Source organism: Sturnira hondurensis, unplaced genomic scaffold, assembly GCF_014824575.4.
Source record: "Sturnira hondurensis isolate 20B ecotype Veracruz unplaced genomic scaffold, ASM1482457v3 Scaffold0008328, whole genome shotgun sequence".
Classification (NCBI taxonomy): Eukaryota; Metazoa; Chordata; class Mammalia; order Chiroptera; family Phyllostomidae; genus Sturnira; species Sturnira hondurensis.
Window position 1 is genome coordinate 31,038 of NW_028080959.1, and position 25,636 is coordinate 56,673.

General features: G+C 45.4%; 1 protein-coding gene across 1 annotated transcript in view; it reads left to right on the plus strand.

Annotated features, from left to right (window-relative positions):
- NALF2 (NALCN channel auxiliary factor 2) overlaps positions 1–21,428 on the plus strand; it is a 28,612-nt gene extending 7,184 nt beyond the window's left edge. Inside the window, exons 2-3 of the mRNA XM_037054704.1 lie at positions 18,055–18,226; positions 18,621–21,428. Coding sequence (XP_036910599.1) covers positions 18,055–18,226; positions 18,621–19,006 — 558 coding nt within the window. The 3' untranslated portion in view covers positions 19,007–21,428. The remainder of the gene's footprint in view (positions 1–18,054; positions 18,227–18,620) is intronic.
- The last annotated feature ends 4,208 nt before the right edge of the window (positions 21,429–25,636 follow it).

Consider the following 25,636-nt stretch of genomic DNA (forward strand, 5'->3'; position numbering starts at 1 on the left):
ATCTTGACACCTTGAGCCAGGCAGGTGCTTAGAAAAGAAAACAAGGGCACCAGGTGAGTTGCAGCTGGCCCTAAAAAGGGAAGAAGTTAGTATGGAGTAATGGGCTGCCAGGGCCAAAGCACTCACTCGAATGGATTCTGGAGAGAGGAGCTGGAATCTAAACCACAAATCCTGGGGTCAGAAGGCTGGGCAGGGTGGCGCCAAACACAAAAGGGCTAAGAAAGGGAAAGAGGAAAAGGAAACGGTGAGCTTTGGAGTGTCTGGGAGATGCCAGGGTCTTTGTATGTGTCCATGAACTCATTTTATTCTGACAATCGTCCTAGCAGACAGGTACTATAGTCATCCCCATTTTACAAGTGAGAAAACTGAGGCTCAATGAGGAAAAGTGCCCTACCCAGACCACATAGCTAAAATGTGGGAGGATTGTAATATAAACTTAGGAATGTCTGTTCTTTCCCTAGTGCATGCATTTATAAAAATGTTAATCTCCTCCAGCTGTCCGAGGCAATCCATGCCCAGCTGGCCCCTGAGAGACTGGTGTGGGAAGCTGTACTGGTGGCAGGTGAAGTCCAGCAGAGCCTTTGGTAGCTTGTAGGGGCTCCCTGGAGCATTTCAGATCCAGAGTGAAGATCTACCAACATCCTCTTTGTTCAATACCCTAGTCTCATGTCCTTGAGACCCAGTGCCAATCACCAGTATCATCTTGGGACAGTGATGGAAGAAGGCATGAGGAAGGGAGATATGTACTCCCTCCTTTTTTCTGCAGGCTCTGCAAATGAGATGGGAGGATCCAGGCTCCTCTTGTCTGGAGAGAAAGTATCTGTTATAGTCTCAGCTTCCATCTGCTGGAAGGATCAGCTGGAGCAGGAGAGAAGGTCCCCTAGGCAAGCCTAGTGCAGGCCCAAGCCTGGTCCAGCACCTGCTGGGAGAGCTGAAAGGGGAAACAGTGACACCTTGTAACCCCAGAGCTTGCTTAGGCCTGGCCTGGGCTTTGCTGTTTTTTGCCCAAATTTTTGAGGGAAAAATAAAGATGTGCATTATACAAGGGTGTAATGATAGGCACAATAATCCCATGTATAATGAGCACAAAGACGTGGGTGCACATTATCCATGGCAAAATACGGTAGTTCCCATGCCAGGGGGGTTTAGATGAGTTCTGGCCTGGGATGGCTAGGTTTCTCTTGGGGATAGAAGGAAGTGCCAACTCACCAAGTTTTGCCTAGAGAGAAATGCTTGGTAGTAGTGGGGATAGCATTTCCTGTCTTTTTGTTTGATTTTCAGTAGATAGTATGGCTACCTGGATGATTGTGAAAGGTGAGCCTATCTGCTTAGTATTGAACTCAACTAAAGCTTCCAAACATCTTAATCCTTCAGAATTATTATAGACTCAGAATCTTTTAAAAATATCTTTTTTTCCAATTACAAAAAAGGGGTCTTTGAGAAATTTTGCAACATAAAAGTATAACGGGAAGATCTCAAAAACACTGTTAATGTTGTAGTGTATTTTCTCTTGATATGGCTTTTTGTGGTAGGTCGATAGATGGATGGATGGATGGATGGATGGGTGGATGGATAGATAAATAGATATAGAAATAGATATATAATCTTTTAGTTTTTTACTGTGGTAAAATACACATATAAAATTTACTATTTTATCTACTTCTAAGTGCGCAAATCCAGTGACATTAAGTGCATTTGCAGTGTTGTACAACCATCACCATTATCCATTTCTAAAGCATTTTTATTCTCCTAAACAGAAACTCTGTACCTATTAAGCAGTAACTCCACACCCCCACCCCCAGCCACTGGTAACCTCTATGCTACTTTCCATCTCTATAAAGTTGACTATTCTAGGTACCCCATATAAGTGGAATCGCACACTATTTGTCCTTTTGTGTCTGGCTTCTTTCACTTAACATAATGTTTTCAAGGTGCATCCGTGCTATAGCGTGGATCAATATTTGATCAGGACTTCATTCCTTTTTATGGTTGATTAACATTACATTATCTGGATATACCACATTTTCCTTATCCATTCATTTGTATGAGTTGGAAACAACTTGGGTTGTTTCCACTTTGGGGCAATTATGAATAAGCTACTATGAACATTCACGAACAAGTTTTTATGTGGATATATGTTTTCATTTCCTTCCACCTTTTGTTTCTTGTGAAGGATGTTGTTATGAACATTGGTATATAAGTATTTGTTTGAATCCCTGCTTTCAAATTCTTCAAGGTATATATCTAAATGTGGACTTGCTGGATCACATGGTAATTCTGTATTTCACTCTTTGAGAACCCACCATACTGTTTTCCAGAGTGGCTACACCATTATACCGGTATATTCTTACCAGCAATGCACAAGGGTTCCAATGTGTCCACATCCTCAGCAGCACTTGTTATTTTTCAGTGTTTATAATAGCTATCCTAATAGGTATGACTATATAGTTTTACATAGTTGAAAACAAATAGTTTTTTAACCTGCTCTTTTTAACATTTTATTAAAAGTTACACTGAGCATATATCTCCATGTGATTAAATATTTGTAATCATCATTCTTAATGAGTGTGCAATATTTCATCACATGAGTGTAGTGCAATTTTTATATAGTGCAATATAGTCTTCTGTTGTTAAGATATTTTACTGCCAATTTGTACTATTATAAATAATGCTGTGATGAATATCTTTGTCAGACCCATGTTTCCTTTCTTTTAAATAAGTACTATCTCAATTATTTTTTTCTTATTTCTCTACTTGTCTGAGTTTCTTAAGTCACAAAATAATGCATACTCATTGTACCAAATCTAACAATACAAACGCTTGTAAAGAAAACATTAGTAACCTTCCCAGTCTCACTGTCCTGAGGTCACTAATGTTAACCATTTGTAGAGCCCCTCTCTAAGGAGCTACAGAAACATCTGCGTTCATTTTTCTTCCCTTGGTTTTGCATACAAATAGGAGTGTAAACATGAATTCTGCAGTCTGAATGTTTGAGACTAGTCTTACAGGATCAGAGCATTAACCTTTTTAGGGCTTTTGGCATGCAGATTTCTTTCTTACCAAATTTCTTTCCAGAAGAATTATTCTAATTTATACACTCGCCAGAAATGTGGGATTAATTTACCACTCTATTTCAGTATTATCATATTTCTGAAGCTTTACTGATTTGGAGTTGAAAATGGTATAGTGTTGTTTTTTAATCCACATTCCTTAGGTCAAACATTCATTTTTCTTGTTTATAGTCCATTTGTATAGTGTGTTTTGTGAATTGTCTGTTCATGCCTTGTGTTTTTCTTATTGATTTGTATGTACTCTATAATATGTATTAATGGGTTTAACCTTTTCTGATCACATTTGTGACAGATTATTTTCATTTGTTATTTGAATCTGAGAGATGAAAGAGGAAATGGGGAAAGGGAATATGTCAGCCACTTTTTATATACTTTATCGCACTTAATTCTTATGTCTGCCTTGTGAGGTGACTATGTATTTATCTCCACCTGGCATAGGAGAAGACAGGCTCAGAGAGGAAAGTAACTAACTCAAGGTCATTCTGCTAGTAAGACTTGGAGCTGGAATTTGAATCCAGGTCAAATCCAGGGATTTGACTGCCAGAAGGCAATGAATGGTACTGCCCAATCTGTGTCAGTATAATTATACTATAGGCAAAACCTTTTGCTAGTTGCTTTACTGACATCACTTACAGAAAGATATGAATAGGTAGGTGCTTTTGTTATCTCCATTTTGGCAGCTGAGGAAAGCATAGATCAGGGAGTTTAAGTAACTTGCTCGAGGTTTTGTTACTGGTAAGAGCAGATCTGAGATTTGCCTGCAGGACTGTTTGAGTTTTAAAATATTTGGCATTGTCTTCTCCCCCATACATGCTGTCGCCCTAGGGACCTTCATTTAGGATACAAATTGAGGCCCAGAGAGGGAAAGTACTTTGCTCACAGTCACACAGCAAATTAGTGGCTGATTTGCTTCCTCTTTATAGGTGATTTGTCCAAAACTACACAGCCAGTTAGTGGCAGGCCCACAATCTGAGCCAACCTCTGGCTAATTCTCCATCTTAACTGGAGCAAAGGATTTACAATGAAGAACATTTATGGGGCAAGTTGAGCAGAAGGAACTATTAGGTAGAGTGTGCAACTGCCCCGAGATCTTTCTGAAAAAAACAGATTCTGGCATTGGAGTCTTCCAGAAAAAGGTAGTTCCAAAGGTCCCTAATTGATGGGACAGAACTCATGTCCGAAGGCAAGGACACCTTTCCCCAAGGAGACAGCTGCTATCCTTTCACCAATTGCCAAAGATTATAGCAGAAATAGTGAGCCTGGGGCTCTGAGTAGGAAGCTGGTGGGTTTGAAAGAAACAAAACAGCAGTTACCTCTTTTCAACACCTCTGTCTCCCAGGTGTGTATTTTGTGTGTGTATTTTGTGTGTGTGTGTGTGTGTGTGTGTGTGTGTGTGTGTGTGTGTGTTTGGAGAATGGAAGGAAGGGAGTGCTTTGATGAGGGAAATGATCCTCTGTAGCCCCTAATACCCAAATGTTCTCCCTCGCACACACACTCCCTTATGAAGGAAACTTTACTCATACAGTGAATGGGCTGCATACACTGATTTTAGAAAAGTACCCTCCCATCCAGTCCTAGAAATTTCTCCCCAACTTGACCTGAAATTCCATCAAAAATATTTGGTGAAGTAACAAGGTCATTATTTCCACAGTGATAGTGAAATTGGAGGAACCATCCAAGGACCAATGTGGCCCCTAAGAGTTAGGGCACTGAAGTTTGGGTAAACCTGGATTTCAATTTCAGTTTAAAACCTGCCTTCTCCAGGCCCTGGCTGGTGTAGCTCAGTGGATTGAGCGCAGGCCTGCGAACCACACGACCAAGGTTCGATTCCCAGTCAGGGCACATGCCTAGGTTGCAGGCCAGTTCCCGGTTCCTGGCGGGGGACACACGAGAGGCAACCATACATTGATATTTCTCTCTCTCTCTCTCTCCTTCCCTTCCCCTCTAAGATAAATAAATAAAAATATTTTTAAAAAAACCTGCCTTCTCCATAAAATAGTGGTTGATACCTGGAATATATTCTTTCATCTCTCTTGAAACCTCCATTTCTTTGTGTTTGAATCTAAGAAATAGGGTCTTTAGGAGACTTAAATGACATACAACATGCCAATCTCTTAAGATTACAGTATCTGAAATCAAAGTGTTCAAGAAATGATAGCCACCATTGTTATTGGTTGTGTGGCATTTGGCAAGTTTATTTAAACTCTCTTGTCCTTCCTGTCCTCACTTGTAAATATGTCTCCACCTCAGGGAGTGGTTGTGAGGACTCAATGAGTTAATAAATGTCAGTTGCTTTGAACAAAGTCTAGCATATAGTAGGCACTTAATAAATTGCACCTATTCTCACCTTAATTAGATCTGTTTAATCCTAAATGACAGCTTAATACCCAGTTGAGATTCACAACACTAGTGGAGTGCTTTGGAAAAAGGAAAGGTAATTTGGGAGCAAGAGGTGAAGTATCTGATGTGGGGGTCAGAGGTCAGGAGCCAGAAGGCAACTGACAAGATTTACATGCTGAGGTGGGCCAATGCCTTGACTTATATAACCCCCCATCAACCAAGCACAGCTGACAGGTCCTTTTATCAGGTCTATGTTTTCCCCAGCTTCTCATCTGACTAGTAAGGCACTGCATTTGAGGAAAGAGGTAAGGCAGGGGCAGAAAGCTGGTTTCACAATGATCTCTGCAAAAGACTAGAGATTGCTTCCAGGAATTTGGCTCGGGACTAGCAACACCAGGCAGATGGGCTTGCCTGGGGGGGGCAGTGGGATTCTATGCCACACACATATATGTGCAGCTCAAAGGAAGTGATGGTTGTCACTGTCACACTGGCACCATTCCTGTGGTGACCTGCACAGCCATTGGGCACAAAAGCCCTCAAAGCTCACCTCCTATCACATTAATTTCTCTCTTTGGCTGTGGAACCACTCATTCATTCTCTTGGTGTGTTAAGCTGACCACCTGACCCATGCCTGTGGCCAGGACAGTGGTGACTGAGTAGTGATCCAGGACCAGGCAGTGCAGGGATTTGGCACTTCAGGACTTTGGAGCTGAGTCTGGTGAGGTTGGTCAGGTCCAGTCTCAGCAATTTTGCTTTATTGTTTTTGAAGTTCATGGCTGTAAATCAGTTTATATATATTTTATTTTATCAGAGTAATATACTTCCCTATATAATATATACATACCTACTCTTTTTTTAAATTTTTTTTAATTTAACTCTTGTTCAAGTACAGTTTTCTTTCTTGTATTCCCAGCCTACCTACTCTTCAGAGTTAGCTATTTCTTTTGATATTGACCTCTACATTTCTTTATTTTAAAAGATGTTTATTGATTTTAGAGAGAGAGGAAGTGGAGGAGAGAGGAAGAGGGGAGAGAGAGAAACACTGATTGTTTGCCTCCCGTATGGGCCCCATCCAGGGATTGAACCCACAGCCTAGGTATGCACCCTGACTGGCATCAAACCCCCAACCTTTTTGTGCATGGGACGATGCTCCCACCAACTGAGCCACCTGGCCAGGGCTATCTCCACATTTCTAATGGTATGCCAATACTGCTGTTTCTTGGCTTTTCTGTTTTAAATAGCGGTGTATGTTGTGTGGGTGTTTACACACATATACATGTGTATATTTTATATATATTCTCGTTAGCATATGTATGTGTAATACATGGGACATATATGCTATAGCTAGTACTTGTCTTTTATGTAATAAATACAGATCTCAATGCTTATAATTAAAACAAAAGCCCTCTGCTCCAACCCCTGAGCCTCACTCTTCAGAGTTAAATATTTGCAAATATCTTAGCTGTTTCTTCTGATATTTACCTCTGCATTTCTAAATGGCATGTCAGTACTGCTATTTTTATTTTTTTTCTGCTTTAAATATCTATTGGCTTTTTATTTTATTGAAGTTTTTAGCTGTCTTACTATAAGCAGCACCATGCGTGCACACATACTTGCCCTCCCCTCAGACATCCAATATGGACATATCATAAGTTAGAGTATTAATAGTAGTCCATGTTTACATTATTAAGGTTATGACTACTGTTCATTCACAGCCAAGTCATGTAGAGTACTGTGATTACATATTCTTCCTTGGTCAACTTGTTTTCCTAGAGTTAATACTTGCTTTTCTGTTTGTTTCCTATGACTTTTTACTAGTGCATCCCCAATTTCTCCATCAGAGCTATAAAAACCCAGCAAACACATTAAACAACCCATTATTTCCACCATTCTCTGAAGCTCTTCATCTTGCTCCAATGTGGGCTAGATGCTGGAGGCTTGGTTTTCAAGTACTTAGCAAACACCTTTTCATTATATCCAGCTCCATGTGAAACCCTGAAGACAATGCACAGATAAATAAGGTACAATCTCTATCTTCATGGAGGCTACAGTCTCAAGGATGTTTAATTTATACAGATATCTCACCAGAATGGGCATGCTCCTTGCAGGGACTTTTACCTAAGTTGTCCTTGTTCCCACACTCTAGGGAGGTCTTCTCTTCTCCATCTCCAAAGAATCCAAGAAACATACAGTACTGTCCCCCAGAGATCAAATGTGGTCTTGGGCTTCATTAACAGAAACAGAGCTTCTAAGACAGGAGGGTTGATGCTTCTACTCAACCCTATGTTGATCAAGTCTCTCTGGTGATTGTGTCTGGTTGCAAGGGACCCAGAGAAGTAGGAACTCATCTGACTGTGAACAACCAGGAGAAAAGGCAGAACTGGTAACTACATTCCATGAAATTGTTGAGAAAACTGGGAATCTTTGGCTTCCTGAAAGAGTAGTCTATACATAGGTATCTCCATGTTTCTTTCCTCATGCTCCCTTTTAAATTGGCCACAGTCTGGTTTCTTCCCCCACTGCTCCACTAAAACTGCTCTCACCATGGTGAGAGTCCTTATCTGCAGAACACTCCCTATTCTTTGAAAGTCTCTCCTTCCCTAATTTATAGAATGCCACCCTCTTCTGTTTCTCTTCCAGTCTCTTAAACCACTCCTCCATCTTCATCAGACTCCCTTCCTCCATCTGCCCCTTAAATGTTAAGTGTTTCCCAGGGATCCACTGTTGATCCTTTTTCTCTCTGTGCTCACTCTCCTTAGGCAATATCACCTACTTCCTTGGCTTCCACTATTGCTTTATCAATCAGGGGGAGCTAGTTTATGCTCTCGTGACAAACAACTCCCAAATAGCAGAGGCTTAACACACAACAAATGGTTATTGCTTGCTCACAATACATGTCCAAAAAAAAGTCAACAGGGATAAGGTGCTCATGATAGACACCCAGAGACCCAGGCTAGTAAAGGATTCATTTCAACTCAAGACTGCTTCCTTCCACAGTCAGCAGCAGAGGGAGGAGAAGGTGGCAAATCACATACCAACTCTTAAAGCTTCTCCCAAGAGAGATACATTACACTTCAATTCACATTTCATTGCCCATGCTTAACTTCAAAGAGTGTGGGAAAGTGTAGTCCTGTTGTGTTCCTGATGCTTAACCCCTTAACTCCTTTTTTACAGATTTTATTTATTTTTAGAGGGAGGAGGGGAGAGAGAGAGAAACTTCAATGTGTGAGAGATACATCAATTGGTTGCCTCTTGCACACCCCTAGTCTGGGACCTGGCCCACAACTCAGGCATATGCCCCAACTGGGATTCAAATTGGCAAACCAGTGACCCTTTGGCTCACAGGCCAGTGCTCAGTCCACTGAGCCACACCAGCCAGAGCTAACCCCTTAACTCTTGATGACTCCCAAACCTTGATAAGAATTTTCCCAGACCCTTCCTCTGAACTCACATCATTGTGTCAAACCGCCCCTTTGACATTTCTACCTCACTGACCCACATTACTTCAAAGTCAACATGACCAAGACTGAATTCATCTTCTTCACTATCAATATCTGTTCCTCTCCTGGCTTCCTTTCCTTAACCCTGCAGAGGTTGCAGCTGATCTGAGAGATACAAACAAATTCTTTTCTTTTTTATTAAATACTGTTACATATATTGGGTGCATAGGTTCAAGGTCACGACTAGCTGCATGGTTGTATGTGACTAATGTTAAGCCATAAAAACATAGATATGACTCCCTTGACAAACAGAAAAATAAAAAGATGTGTTAGGTGCTGTGCATCCAAAATGCACATCACTTATCAAAATATTTTTACAAGTATTGTGAAAAGTGTTTATGCCTTGAGCATAGTAATATTGTTTGTGATGACTGTTACAAATGTTTTACAAAGCCAACTATTGACAATTCTGATTAATTAAGTTAAAGACATTTCTCGGTTGTATTTTTTAGCAATATCCATCTTTCTGTTATTTGAAAAGAAAAACTTGTATTCTTTATATTTTTATTTTTATTTGTTTAGTAATTTCTAGATTGTAACTGAAAATAAAAATCATGCATTTTATTACATAAATATAATAAGTGCAAATTTGTATTGTTTTTATTTTTTCGCATTTCAGCACACACTAGTAATGAATGTATCTCTTGGATACACACCACCTACACTGTAATTTTTCTTGACTGCAACCTCTGCAGGGTTAACAGATAAAACTACTATTCATCCTGTCACTCAAGCCAGAAGCCTGGTAGTCGTCCTGGACCCCTCCTCCTCCCTCCTTTCTCCACATCCATAAGTTATCCTGTTGATTCTGCCTCCTTTTTTTAACATTTTATTTATTTATCTTTAGAGGGGAATGGAAGGAGAGAAGGAGAGAAATATCAATGTATGGTTGCCTTTCATGAGTCCCCTGCTGGGAACTGGCCTGCAACCCAGGCATGTGCCCTGACTGGGAATCGAACCGCGATCATGTGGTTCACAGGCCTGTGCTCAATCCACTGAGCTACACCAGCCAGGTGATTCTGCCTCCTTGAATCTCTTCTCCCATTCATCCACTTCTCTCCATTTCTTAATTCTGCTGCACTACCTTTGTTGAGGTCCCCATCATCTTCCCCTCAGATTGTCACAGTAGTCTCCTAACTAGTCTCTCTACCTTCAGTCTTGATGCCTACACTCCCCACATAGTCTGAAAAGTTAGTCACAGAAATGATAAGCAGTCTTAAAAAAGACACAATTATTTAAAACTTGTTAAAGGCTCCCCCTTGCCTATAGGGGAGAATCCTAGATCCTTCTTAGTATCCAGAGCATATCATCATATCGGCATGGACTTCCTCTGCTTATTACTGTGACTTACAATGATTGCTTCACAGGGTTAAATCTCCTCTCTGAAGATGTGGCAGTCTTTTCTTATGCATCTCTGTGATCAGTAGCTCCCCAGCACAGTGCCAAGTATTTGGAAGGTGTTCAGGAAGTGATTGTTGTACGGACAAATGGGTGGGAAAACCTGATTCAGGGAAATTTACAAATACCTGCAGGGCTGTTACAGGGAACAGGAAGATGACTGTTCTACATGGTCCCAGAAGAACTAGTAGGAACCATGAGTAAAGCCACAGAGGCATTCTGACAGCCCAGAAGAAGAAAGGATTTCTTTAACTGCCACAGTTGTCTGAAGGTATGAGCTGCCCGAGGAGATAGTGAGTGTCCTGTGACAAGAGGGTCACAATTATTAGTAGCTGCATACAAGTTGGCAGTGATGTTGGACATGGAAATTCCTAGCAGATAGGAAAGTGCCTCTCACAGCCCCTTCCATTCTGAAATGGTCATCAAACTGCCTTCTCTGCTCACCTGATTGCTATGGATCACCTAGGGCCCATAAGAGCTGCCCCTGCATTCAGGATACTGCTTCTCCACTCACCAGGCTAACCCTGGCCAGGCCAGGCCCATCCATCTCCTGCCCTATGAGCAGATATCCTACGAGGTTTGGAGGCACCAAGACCCTCTAGAATTGCATGTGCTCTAGGTTCTCACTCACCTGTTCAGCCATCTCCCCTACCTTTCCTCCAAGCCAGGCCAGGCCACATTTGACTCATGACTGCTCATTCTCAGAAGCAGGAAAGCTGTTGCTGATTTTTATAGCCACTTAAGTAAAGCCATGCCATCCATTTGGATTTGCCCCATAAGGCCTGTAATCCCAGAATGACTCTACCCATCCCAGTGAACTACTGCTGTCACCAGATTTATGTCCATGGTCTCCTTCCCCCAGGCTAGAGAGACTGACTTGGACCTTACCCTGTTCTGATCCAGCTTTTTGAAAGCCCAGAATCAGGAATTGGAGCCTAATTCTGTGTCTGCTGACAGATGCAGTGCAAAGAGGCATCAGACTATTCATCAGAGCACCTCCCTTCTCATTCTGGCTTTTCTGGGCCTCAGTTTCCCCCTAGGTAAAATCTGAGGGTGAGGTGGTTATTTCTGTGCTGTGGATAGTCGCTTTTGTTCCCAAGCTCAGCCCAGATTGCCTCTCTGCCTCTACAGGCTCTGCAGCTGCAGCTCCTGGCCAAGTGTCCCAGGGGTACATTAAGAAAACAAGCAGCCGTGAAGAGAAGGTCTGTAGGGAGGATTTGGATGGGAAAGCACATCCTAAGGAGGGGAGCCCCGTTGGAATTCAAGAAGGAAACTGCCGACTTCCTGCTGGCAAGAACGGAAGCTCTCCTCACTGGAGGGTTCTCCAGTCCCCAAACCAAGGAGTCCAGAGAAGCCTCCTCTTCCTAAACCCTCTAGCCCAGAGTCTTGGCTTGGGCTGTGTGTGTGTGTGTATGCACTTGTGTGGCACTTGAGTGCATTCAGGCAGCAGCCCGGGGGTCAGAAGTCAGGTCCTTCTTTCCAGAGGAGCATAGGGATGAGGACGCCCTGGCCAGAGCTTCCAGCCAGGGAACAGGAAGGTGAGGCTCTTCATGTCCTCTCTCTCTGGCCTGAACTGGCAGCTGCAGAGCACTCAGGACCGTTGGGGATCCCCTTCATCTTGCCTGCTGGCATTTCAAGAGTGGCTTAGCAGCCTAGCTGGGAGGAGGGGTGGGACAGCCTTTCCAGCTTCCTTTTTGGGTTAATTGGTGTTCCCTCTAGTTACTCCCTGCTTTCTTCCCCTCCCAGTTCCCATAGCAACTTGGCTGTAGCAGCTAGAACTTGATTGAGCCCAGCGGTGGCCTGACTGAAGTGGGAAAGGGGGTTCTATGGGAAAAGGATGGCACTGCCAGGCTAAGGCTCCCCACCCCACCCGTCCTCTACTACTACCTCAGGGGCCCAGGACAGGTAAGCTCAGAGGATAGGGCATGATGAAGAAGCCTTTTCTGTCATAGCTGGAGTTGGAAGAGCCTGAAAGCCCAGAACAGGCCTGGTTCTTCGCTCTCCTCCCCCTACTGACACCTTTGTGCCCTGCCTGCCCCCTAAATTTGGACTTCAAAGTTACTGGTAGGATTACCCAGTTAGAAGAAGGCCAGAGTTGGAGTCAAGAAACAAGGTTTTAACTTCCTGCCTCTGCCACTATTTTATGTTACTGCAGACAAGTCCACTCCCTTTCCTAGGCTTCAGTTTTCTCACCTGTAAAATGATGTGGTACAGCTAAGCTCATAGTTCTCTGCATATTAAAATTACCTGAGCTGTTTTGAGAAACTACAGATGTATGGGCTCCACCCACAAAGATTCTGACTTCGTTGGTCTGGAGTGTGGTGTGAACCAGGCAGGAGCTTTTTAAAAAAAAATGTTATTTATTTATTTTTAGAGAGAGAGGAAGGGAGGGAGAAAGGGAGAAAAACCTCAGTGTGAGAGAGAAACATCAATTGGTTGCCTCCCATATGTGCCCTGGCTGGGAATCCAAATGGCAACTCTCACTTTGTGGGACAATGCCCTACCAACTGAGCCACACTGCTCAGGACAAGTAGGAGCATTTTTAAAAGACTCTCTGCCCTGGCTTGGTGGCTCAGTTGGTTGGAGCATCATCCCATACACCAAAAGTTTGTGGGTTTGATTTCTGGTCAGGGAATACACGAAAGTTGTAGGTTCGATCCCCAGTCAGGGTGTGTATGGGAGAGAAGCATCAATGGCTTGAGAAACATCCATGTTTCTCTCTTTACCCCCCTTCCTCTCTCTCTAAAATCAATAAACATATCCTCAGCTGAGGATTAAAAAATAATAATAAAAGACTTTCTGAGTGATTCTAATATGCAGCCAGACTTAAGAACCAGAGCAAAAGATCTCCAGTTCTCTGGCCTTATCTGAGTCTTGAGTCTTGGAAGGTCTTGGCTCAGTGGGTCTCTGAACTGTTGTCTAGTTTGAAGACATTGCCTTTTTCCTGCATTCCCCAGCTCCAGAGAGCACTACTGCTTTCCTAACCTGGCTCTTGCTGTCCTTGTGGACAAGTGTCCAGGGCCCCCGTGCCTACACAAACAAGCCAGCCCCCTCTGGCTCACTCCTAACATTGATGAGATAGGGCAAGCTGCTTAGGCAGGGCTAGAGAAGAGGGCCTCAGACTGAAGCAGGCTCACTGCCCAGGTTACCACCTGAGAGCCAGACTTTTCACCTGAGAAGGACCCCAGGCCACACCTGAAGCAGGTGGGCCAGCAATGGCCTAAGTTGGCGGTCTGTGGGACCTAGGAATTGGATTACCTCTTGACCCCCGGTTGCTCTTCTTCCTCCATTTCCCCTCATTAGCTCCTTGCCTGTTCTGCCTCACCACCCACAAGCCTGGTGTCCTCCTCAGGCAATCTGCTCACCCACTTGTTGCCATGGTGACTCTGGCTGAGGGGGCTTGAGAGAGGGTCGCAGCTCTCCCACTGTCAAGCCACTCCTCTCACCCTCTGCTACCCTCTCTCCCTCCTTGGATCTCCTCCCTCTTTTTCCTCGAGCAGACTTTTCTTGAGCAGACAAGGGGAGTGTGCAACCACCACAGCTTGTCATTAGTCTAATTGCAGTTGCCTGAAGGGAGGGCTGGAACTCCAGTGGAGCCTCCTCACCTAGGCGCAAAAACATTGACCTGAAAGCACTCAGGAAGAATCCCTTAGGGACCTCTGAACCCCTGTGGTGGAAGAGGGGGTGATTCCACACAGTTTGGGGTGAAGCCTGAGGTGGACTCTGGGTCTGGGGTACAGAGACTGCAATGAGGCTCGAGACAATCTCATCCTGTCACTCCAGGGTCTCTGAGGTACCGGGGCCCTCCGCTGTAGGGATTTCCTTTTCTTTCCTGCCTTACTTTTATTTCTTTCTCCTACCTTCCTTCTGCCCTCATATCTCTTTCTCACCCCTACTTTCTTATACTACTCCCATCTTCCTCACCCCCCTTTCTCTCTCTGCTCACTCTTACCCTCATCTTTCTTACTCCCTCTTTCTTGGCCCTCATCTTCACAACTCCCTCTTACCCCCCACCCCTCACACCCTGCTCTTTCTTACATTCATCTCCTTTTACCTGCACCCCACCTCTTCACTTCCCTTACACCTTCCCTCTCTTATTCCCCCTCTTTCTCCTTAACCCTCTTTTTTACCCCTGTTATCAACACCATTTCCTGCCCCCCAGCCCCCTACTTTTTCTTATGCACCTCCTGCCTTGTACCCCCTTACCCCACTGCCACTTTCTTCTACCTTTGGCTCCATCTCTGACCCCTCCATCTGTCTCTTACCCTGCCTGTTACCTTCATGTGTCCTTTTCCACTCTTGTTTCACTCACTTCTCATTCTTTTGCACATGCCTTTTATCCCAGTAATTTCACTTTTAGTTCACATAAATAAAATGTAATGCAGGCATCCAAGAGACATGTGTACAAAAGATATTTCCCGAAGCATTGTTTGTAATAGTGAAAACTTGGCAATAACTTAAATGTCTATCCACAGGAGATCGGTACCATTTCCAGTCCATTCACACAAAATCGTTCTCTGTTCTCTTAGCACACCATGAGTTCACTCACCTCCATAGCTTTGTTGAAGCTATTGCCTCAGCCTGGAATGCTGTTTTGTCTCATCTCTACCCAACCATCTAAAATCCTACTGTGAGGCCTTGCTCAGCTATTATTCCCTCACTGAAATCTCCCCCAACTTTTGTATTTGCTCCCTTCCAATGGCCAATGGTTTAACCTGTCCTCTGGTATGGATCATATGGCACATATGGGAGAGATTCAAGTTCAATGTGTCTACCCATGAACCTGGAATTTCTCTAACAGTAGGGACCTGTTCTCATTTATTCATCCTATTCATTCAATCAGCAGACAGTTTTCATGTATATTGTGCTGAGTACACAGCGGTCCATTAGACAAGCCCATGTCTGTTTTCATGCAGAGAAACATAAAGCAAAGATACAGCCAAAGTCATCCTTGTAGTGAACAGTTAAAAAAGAATAATGAGGGGGAGCCTCTGGCTAGAGCGGTCAGGGGAGATCCTCTCTGAGGAGGTGATATTTAAACTGAGGCATGAGAACCGAGAAGGTCAAAAGCAGCCGGAAGAGCATTCCTGGCCAAGAGAACACTATGCACCAAGTCCCCAAGGTGGGAAGAAGTAGGTCATCCTCAAGGAAAAGAAAGAAAACCTCTACATGTGGACAGAATATGATGAGCTTGAAGGGAGAGGTAGAAAATGAGGCTGGAGAGACAGAGGGACCCAGTTATGTAGGGGCTTGAAGTCTGTGGTCAAAAGTTGGGGTTTTATCTTAAATGCTTGGAAGAGTTTGAAGCAAGGGAGTAACATGACACAAGGCATGTTTTGAGGTTGCTCTTACTCCTGTGTGAACATTGAGTTGGAAAGATCAAGGAGTAGAGGTAGGAAGGCCAGTTAGGAAAGTGTCATCCAGGTGACAAATGCCAGTGGCCTGCACAGAGCTGTGGCAGTGGAACAAGAATTGGTATGCCTTGTGGATGGACTGTGGTGGGGGGATACAGGGAAAATGAATACTGAAGGCTTACACCTAGGATTCCAGCTTGGACACCTGAGTGGGTGGGCATGGCCTGAAATGGTCAAGACTTGGAGATGAAAGCAATGATTTAGAGTAAAGAAAAACAATCAAGAACTTCATTTTAAGATTTAGAGCATGTTAAATTTCAGACACAAGTGAGATATCAAAGTCCCAAGGGTTGATTTGCACCACAACCCATTAGCACCCATCACTGATGGCTCTGCAAAAGGCCAATATGGAATTACATTGCCAGACTTAGAGTGTTCACAATGGAGTTACTTGTATTTTAGTGTAAATGTTTGAAGTTGGTGTGAGATGCTCTGACCATGTTGCTCAGAGCATGGTCGAAAGGCCTTCGGCAGCAGAATGACCTGGACCCTTGTTCAAAATGCAGGTTTCTGAGCCCACCTCAGTCCTCTTGAAGCTGAACTGGGGACCTGCTGCATATTTAACAAGTGCCCCAGGGGACTCTGAGGCTCATGGAAGTCTGAGAACCATTGCTGTGAGGAGCAACTATGAGAAGCTGCCCCTGAAGAGATGGTGGCTGGGTGTCAGCAGGGCTCTAACTCCAACTGTGAGTTGCCTGGGCATCCTGTTAAAATGCAGGTGCTGCCCTGACTGGTGTGGCTCGGTAGACTGAGTGCTGGCCTGCAAACCAAAAGGTCACCGGTTCCATTCCCAGTCAGGGCACATGCCTGGGTTTTGGGCTAGGTCCCAGGTTGGGGGCATGCTAGAGGCAACCCGATCAATGTTTCTCTTGCACAATGATGTTTTTCTCCCTCTCTTTCTCCCTTCCTGCCCCTCTCTCTAAAAATAAATGAACGAAATATTTTTTTTAAATGCAGGCACCAGCTCAAACCACTGTGGCTCAGTGGGTTGTTCAACCCACTGTAGGTTGTTCAATCATCCTACAAACTGAAAGGTCACGGTTTGATTCCCAGTCAGGGGCACATGCCTGGGTTGTGGGTTTGGTCCCCCATCAGGGCTCTACAAGAGGCAACCAATCGATGTTTCTCTCATACATCGATGTTTATCTCCCTCTCCTCCCTCCCTTCCCCTCTCTCTAAATATAAATACAAAAAATCTTTTTTAAAATGCAGGTGCTGACTTGGGTCTGGGGCAGGGCCTAGGATTAATTCTGCCCTCTCACGAGTTTCTAGGTAGGTGGTTATTGCTGCTGGCCCAGGTCCACACTTTCAGTAGCAAGGAGCTAGGTCAGTGATTCTCAGTAGGAGATGACTTTTTCCCCCCAGGGGACATTCAACAATGGCTGGAGACATTTTTGAGACAATCGGGGTGTGGGGTTGCAACTGGCAGCTACTAGATACAGGCAAGGGATGCTGCTCAATATCCTACAGAGCACAAGGCAGTCCCTACTACAAAGAGTTATCCAGTCTAAAATATCAGTAGTGTCGCTGTTGAGAAACTCAAGGCTTGATGATAACCAAAGAGTATAGAGCAGAGAACCTTTCTTAACTAGGACCCAGCACCTGACAGTAGTAGGCTAGATAAGGGACAGGAAGTATACCTATGAGGTACAGCAAGGGTTCCAAATGGAACATGGTATGTGCCCTGCCCTGCCAGGGATGAGCATGGATTAAGTAGAGCTTAAATGTACATGTGGTGCCCAGTAAGGCAGATTCCTGTTTTTATTAAAAATAACCTCTCACGTTTGTATTGCACTTTGGAGTTTACCAAACATTTACCTATGCATCATAGTATTTATTGGATCCACACAACACCCTAATGATGTAGAACAAGGATTATTTGATCTCTTTCTTGAATTACCATCACCAGCCAAAGAAATGTTTGTTGGATTAAATAGAACTAAAATTGGCCACATTATAGGTGACCTCGGACGAGTCAGGATATCTCTTTGGGCCAACTGTAAAATGGTAGGGTTGCATGGGATAATTGGTAAGGCGCCTTCCAGTTCAGACATAGGAGTAATTTTGTGATTTTTGCCAGTGAACACATTCTAAGTCTTGGATGAGTGCAGCCTCAGGGACTTGGAAGTCCTGGCTATGAGTTGGGGGATCTTAAGGTAGGATGGAGTGGTTGTGACCCAAACTCTTCTTCTCCTCTCCTCCTGGATCCGGGGGTCAGGTTGGTGAGCCCATCCCCACCCCCAGAGACTACAAGTCCACCCCTCCTCATCCCTTCCCTCTGAGGTGGGAAGGGGCTGACGCCTGGGCTGACGCTCTTTCCTTTTCCCACAGGCTGTCTACAAGGCCTGGCTGTGCTCAGAATACTTCAGCGTGACCCAGCAGGAATGTGAGCGCTGGGTGCCCTGCAAGCAGTACTGCCTGGAGGTGCAGACCCGGTGTCCCTTTATACTCCCCGACAATGAGGAAATGGTGTATGGAGGGCTCCCAGGTTTTATCTGTACAGGTAAAGGCAGGGCCCCGGGGAAGGAGGGAGGAGGCCGGGGCCCAGGGCAGGTGGCAGATCTGGGGTGTGGTAGCAGGGAGGACAACAGGGAATTCAGGTTTGAAGAAGGTTAATGTCTGGAGGAGGAGTGGGCAGTAAGGTCCCCAGGTTGAGATATCAGAAGTGGAATAAGGGCAGTGAGCAGAATGGCCCTCTCCATCTAAAACATGGCTGTCTGGGGAGTCATCCCAGAACAACCATCTATGGCCCTGGTAGAGAAGAGTCTAGTGAGGAACAGGGGGAAGGGAGTCTGGACATGGCTCCCACAGCAGTCGGTGCCAGTGTTGAAAAGCTAGAAGAGGCACAGGCCTCAGTCCCCTGAGCTCCCCACCACACCTTCCTTATCCCTTGGCAGGGTTGCTGGATACTTCGCCCAAGCGGCCGGAAAGCAAGTGCTGTGACGTGCAGTGGGTCTCCTGTGAGTCGGAGAAGAAGAAGTTCAAGGAGTCTGAGGCCCCCAAAACCCACCACCAGCAGTTCCACCACTCCTATTTCCACCACTACCACCAACAGTACCGCCACTACCACCCCCGCCATGACCCCCCAGGCCACATTGGCCACAAGCCCTCCCTGCTGCCGGTCTCTGGGGGCTCCCGCCTCAGCCCCAGCAGGATCCGGTTCTATGTCCTTGTTCTCATGCTCCTCCATACCATGGTGTCCTTCTCCAGCAGCCAGAGTGGTGGAGGACTGGGGCTGGAGGCACTGCCTGCCCTAGATGAGGGCCTGACTCGGGAAGAGTGATGGCAGAGAGGGAGGACAGACCTCCACCACACACCGACATCAGCTCCAGCTCCCCCAGCAGGATGGGGAGGGGGTACCTCCCATGGGAGATACAAGATGAGATGGGGGGCTGGGGAAATGGGGAACTACACATTGTCCCCAACCTATCCCCACCCCAAAAGCAGCTCCAACAGAAGGGCCAGAGGGCCCAAGGGAGCTGCAAAACTCATCCAGGAGAAAAAGGCCAGAGCAGCAGGCACCCCCTCCTAGGCCCCCATCTATGGGGCTTAGTAAACAAAAAGGGGGAGAGTGGGGGCTGGACATGCCTACCCCTGCTAAGGGCCCTGACCCCAGGGAAGGAGGCTGCTCACCCAGCCTTGGCCCTGCAGGAAATGTTGGGGGGCCCAGAGGGGAGAAGCTCTTTCCCTCCCTCCACATTCCTTTTGTTGCCAAGATCCTTAATTCCCTTCTGCCCACACCCCTACAGGCTACGGCAGACGGTGCAGTGGCCCTCCTCCAGTGGGAAGTGCCAGACTGGGAGGTGAGGTATGCACAGGCACAGCTGGGTCAGGACCCCAGTTCAACTGTGCACCACCAGCCCAGGCAGTGAAGGGTAGGAATGGGAGACAGATTGAGTACTGAGAGTGGGATAGGGAAGGGGGGAGAACAGAGCTATGGACAGAGGGCTCAGAGAGATAGCTAAACAGGTTATTGCTACCTGGCTTTCGGAAGGTGGCTGATCAGCATTGAGGCAGGCTCAAGGACTGCTCCCCAAATCCACAAGAGTGGGATAAGGAGCCCTCTAGGGAAAGAGTGCAGCCTCAACACAGAGGGCTAAGGACACATGTCAGACTGCCACTGTCCGAAGGGCCATATCTTACAGAAGGTGCACACACTCCCAAGGGCCACTCTTGCCCTGGAGATCTTGGCCTTGGGGCCAAAGACATTTCCATTTCTGATCTCCATGGGGAGGGGGGACTTAAGCCCAAGCGGGTCAGGCCTGGCCTGGGTCCCCGTTTTCCCCTGTCTCGTCCTAGCCCAGGCCTCCATGAAGGAGAACCTGGTGGCACTGCACCAGGGCTTTCCAGAGATGAGCCTCCCCTATCCCCACCCTTTCCCCATCCCCAGCCTACCAAAGAGTATTCGTTCCTTCCCACCCCTGACCCTATGGGTTACTATCCCAATTGTGGAACAGCCAGACCCCCTTTTCACCCTGTAATGGGTCCCCTAATCCAGTCACCCCTGCTCCTTGCTGGAGAACATCAGAAACTGGCAAAAGGACCCACTGAATACAGAGAATGTGCTGTCGTCATCACTGCCTGACAGACTTTAACTCCTTAGCTAGGTTAGAGGGTTGAGCAAGAAAAGAGACATCAAGAGCCCTCTGGGGGCCATTAGCCTTGTGCTGATCTCTTGAGAGTGGGAGGACACATTGCCTGGGACGTCTCAAAGGCAACAGGGAGCCGGAATGGTGTTCCTGGCACAGACCAAGGGGCTTCGGTGCCAGAAGAGCCTATGCTCTAGCATGTGAAGGGGAAGGGTGGGCCCAGAGCCACATTAGTAAAACCAAGAAGGGCATCAGGAAAAGACAGCTGGAATTGATTGGCTTGGGGGACAAAGGGGAGATTTCCCTTATAGAGAGCAAATCATTCAAGGGCCTCAGCTGGGTCCTAAGCAGACTTCATGAGACTGCGGAGTCCTCCCCTGCCAGTTTCCTCATTTCTCACAGCGTGCCCCTTCCCCTGACCCACGTGCCCTGTGCACACACTCCTGTTTGGCCCTCAGCACTTCGGGCCTGGCCACATACCCAATCCCTAGAGTGCTCTTTTCAGCCAGGGAAGGAAAGAGGTGCTGGCTCCTTTCCAGAGATGCTTATGTAGACATGAAAGACCCTAGGTACTGCCTTCTAACTCCTGCATCCTCAGGAGGGGAAAGAGGGACTGGGAAGGAGAGGGGGACCTTAGGGCCCTATAGGGAACAGACCCTTGGAGACTCCCATCCCCTCTTCCCCCTCACCAAGTGCCCAGGAGACCCCTGGCTCAGACCAGCCCAGGCCCTTGCCCAGTGGCAGGGGAAAAGGGGCACCTCACTCCACCTCGAAGTCATTTGACTATCCCTATCCACCCCACCACCCAGATCTTACACCACCCCTCAAGCTGCTCTGCCCTCCACCATAGGTAGCAGAGCCGGGCAGCTTTCTTATGCCATTTTCTACACTGTGCTTCATGCGTAGGACTTTCTTGCACTAGTTTCTATGACTGAGTCTCCAAGCTGGATTCCTAGTAGTCCCCTGTTCCTTCCTCCCTCACCCAGCTATGATTCAGTTGTCCCCCTTCCCCTGCCTCTGTGTTTCAGTGAGAGTCTTTGTATGTGTACTGCTTTCTGTTTTGTTGCATTGTGGGGCAGAGGCCTCTCTGCTCTTGTTTAACCCCATAAAGAAATAAATGGTAAGACTTGATGATAACCCTCCCTTTGTGGTTGTGTTCTGTAGCGTCAAGCACTGCTGCCGAGGAAATAGTCTATGGCTGATGGCAGGGGGTGGGGGGTGCCGTGGGAAGAGGGACCAGAGGATGCTGACCCTTGATGGCTGAAGTGTTGGAAAAATAAATGGGGGTGGGGACTCTGTAGTAGGTTATTCTAGACAGGGAATCACAAACTCATTCTCCTGAAGGGATCAGGTGGGAGTGAAGTCTTCCAGGTAGGGGTCAAGTGCAGACGCTGGTGTTGCATGTGGTGAGGAGTACATGGTATGTGCAGGCTACAGGGGGGTGCTCAAGCCCCAGGTTGTCTTTGGGAATGTGGGCTCAGCGTTGCCCAATCTTCTCATTTTTCAAGGAACATAGGGACACAGGGTTTTTACAGAAAGCTCTCTGATTTCTAAATGTTGGCTCAAGTCAAAACTAAAAAAACACATAAACAAACCTCTGTGTGGACTAAATACATCAGCAGGCCCCATGTAGCCTGGGGATGAGCAGTTTTGCATATTTGTCACAGCTTTTGGTTCTAGTGTACCAGCCTCACCTCCTACCCCAGGCCTCCTTTCCCGCTGTGGGGGGGAAGGGCATTCAGGAAGAACTTCTGGGTGTGGGGTAGCAGGCAGAGCCCTCCATATAAATGAAAGGGAGAGCAGGAGTTAGAAGGGGACCTGTCCTCACTGAACTGCTGAGTTCCTTTGCCAAGAAAACACAACTCCCCAAACTCCTCAGAAGTCAGCATAGTATGGAGGTTAGGGAGTGGTGTCCAGAACTAGAGTGTATGAGTTCAAAGCCTAGTACCACCACCTGCCACTTGTCTGACTTTGCACAAGTTCTTTGACTTCTTGGAGCCTTTGTATCCTCATCTATCAAAAGGGTTATTGTGAGAATTAGATGATGTGCACAAAGCACTTTGCACAACAGTGGCACAAAGGAGCTGTTCAAATGTTGATGGTTATTATTGCTGTAATAATGTGTCTTCTTTTTTCTTCACTCCCACCTAAAATGGTCACCAAGTTCTGTTAATTCCATCTCTGTAATATATGTCAAGTTTTTCCCCTTTCTACCCCCACTGCCACTCGGCCAGTTCGGGCCCTCAGTAGCTCTTGCCTGGACTATTGAGATGGCTTACCAAGTAACCTCTTACTCATTACCCCCAGTTCCAATCCAACTTCCCCTAGCACAGTGTGCTCGGGCTTTTAGGAGACCCTCCAGAAATACTTTGTCGAAAGAACTGCTGACATAATGTGTACATTTCATCCTCCTAAAGTAAACGTATTACACCCATGATCAAGAACATCAGATGGTTCCATGTGGCCTGTAAAATCAAGTCTCAACTTCTTAGCATGACTTTCAAGGCTCTTTCTATTCTGACCCTATCCTTCCGGTCTGCTCTTCCACCACGGCTGTCACATCACATGTGTGTCCCAGCCCTATCTCACTGCTGCTCAGTCACGAAATGAGCTCTGCACCTTTTCATCTGCCCTTCACTTACATTATTTCTTCTGCCTGAAATGCCCTCTCTGCATTGCTGCCAATCACTGGCTTACCCAGCTGTCAAAGTCCAATTCAGATGCCCCCTCTTCTATGAAGACTTCCACGTTCCCCGTCTCCCAAGCTGAAAACAATCTCGTCATCTTCTGTATTCCTATGGCACTTTGTACCTTGATTGTAGTACTTATTACATGCTATCTGTATTGAACTTATTCATTTAAAACATACCTATTGAGCCCTGGCCAGTGTGCTTCAGTTGGTTGGATTGTTGTCTCATAAATGAAAAGGTCACTGGCTTGATTCCCAGTCAGGGCACATGCCTAGGTTGTGGGTTCAATCAGTAGTCAGAGCACCTATGCATGTAAGGGAGGAAAGCAATCCATGTTTCTCACATTGATGTCTCTCTCTCATACGGATGTTTCTCTCTCTCCCTGTCACTCTCTCACTCTTTCTCCCCTTAACCCTCTTGCTAAAAAAATTATAATAATAAATAAAACTGTACCTATTGAGTAGTTACTATATGTGAAGCACTGTGCTGGGGGGTCAGAATACAGCAGGGATCCATACATTATGGATCCACAAGATGATATGATGTCACACATTTGACAACCATAATATGCTTAATATAACATTCAAGTTTTTATTTCACCATGTGCCTATGAGGAGAGTTGGGCACTCTTGGTCTTGGGCATAGAAAAGAATTGTAGGGGACTGGAGGAGGCTACACACTCATAGTGCTATAGCAATAAAGGGCCCAATGACCATGCCAAGGAAGTAGTCCCACCTGCCACACATTGTCCTTTGACCATTGCAGTCATCCCTCTGAACAATCCGTTTGAACCGGGCCCAGGCTCTGGTATTCTCCCTTCAGTTCAGTCCAACGGCAGACAGCCTCAGTCTGTTCCAGCCTCGGCATTGCAAAGTGGGGGAGGGGGGAGGGGAGGGGTGGTAGTGGTGGTGGCAGCAATGGCTCACAACCCTGGAAGTGCAACAGAGTCACCTGGAGAGTTTTCACTCTGGTTCCACCAGCAGAGATTTGTGTTTAATTAATCTGGGTTGGAGTCCCAGCTTCAGCATTGTTTAACAAACTCCATAGTGATTCTAATGTGCACCCAGGCTTGACAATCATGCCATGAAGAGAAGGCTGGAACTACATGAAGTTCTTGTTATTTGAGGATAAGTGGTGCTAGAAAAAGGCCACTTACCCTGAATCCACTTGAAGCAGAGACCAATGTTTCACAGCAGAGTAGGGAAAAAAGGAGGAAAAGGTTTGACTGAGATTTTGCCTTGAGAAATAAAATCGAAAATGTGGAAAATATTTTTGTTTTAATTTAAAATGTATAAATAGCCTTAGCCTTGCAGCTCAGTCGGTTAAAACATCATCCTGATACACCAAAGTTGTGGGTTCAATCCTTGGTCAGGGCACATAAAAGAATCAACCAATGGATGCATAAATAAGTGGAACAATAAATCAATGTCTCTCTCTCTCTTCCTCTCTAAAATCGATAAATAAAATATTTTTAAAATCTTTAAAAAATAAAATTTGCAAATAATTGCAACTATGCACTAATTCTTAGAATGAACCAAAAATTAACCAAGCACTGTGGAAATAACATAATTTTCCTGACCAAAGTGCATGAGAGCACAACATCGACTTTTGCCACACAATCATAATCACATAATCAGTATTTTTGATTACTGCTTCAATATCATTGCTAGTAATCCATCTCTTTAGATTTTTATGTTTCTTCCTAGTTCCTTGGAAGGTTTTATGCTTCTAAAAGTTTGTCCATTTCTTTTAGATAGTCAAATTTGTTGGCATATAATTATTCATAGTATTCTTTAATGATTCCTTGTATTTCTATGCTGTCGGTTATAACTCAATAATAAACAGTCTTGTTTTGTGTTTCCAAAATTGGAGCGTTTCTTCCATTATTGCAAGGGCCTCTTGTTATTCTTTAAAAGTTGAATTATGCACTTTGAAGCCTTGATCCTGCCATTACGCGGGTCAATTTTCTCTCCTGCCAGTGGTAACTGGTCTATCTCTGCCAAATCCCCATTCATCAAGGACATTACATGACATTAGAGCTTGTCTTCAACATCACTTCCATTGACTTCATGAAACTCTTAAGTCTTTCTCAAGACCTGTGGTTTCATTCTGAAATTTGTTGCATTGTGCATTGCTAACAATTAACAAGAGTCTGAAAAAGACCTTAGTAGTGGACATAGATAAACAGTATCGGGGTGTGAAGTGAAGGGAGAGACTCGTGTAAGACTTCAAATAGTGAATATTTTGTGCTATGACCACTTTGCCTTTCATAAAGTCCCCTTTCCTTTTTGGGCTTTTAATCTGCTTATCTCTACAATGAAGAGATGGGATTAAATATTGTTATAAAGGTTAAATGAACTTCAATGAAATAATGTATGTGAAAGTGTTATGCACAGTTCCTAACACAGAATGGGAACTCATAATTTCTGCTCTTCTCTCCCAAAACATTTTTAGATTCTTTTAGAAGACACTAAGGACAAAGAAGGAAACGGAGGGAAATACATCAGAGTAACTAGAAAGAAGACCCAGAACTTCTGCCCCAGGCTAAAGTTTCAGTCTCATTGCCATTTCCTCTTGTCATAGTCTCTGTGGAGGGGCACTAAGCACTGAGAATCTATTAGACTAACTGCATAG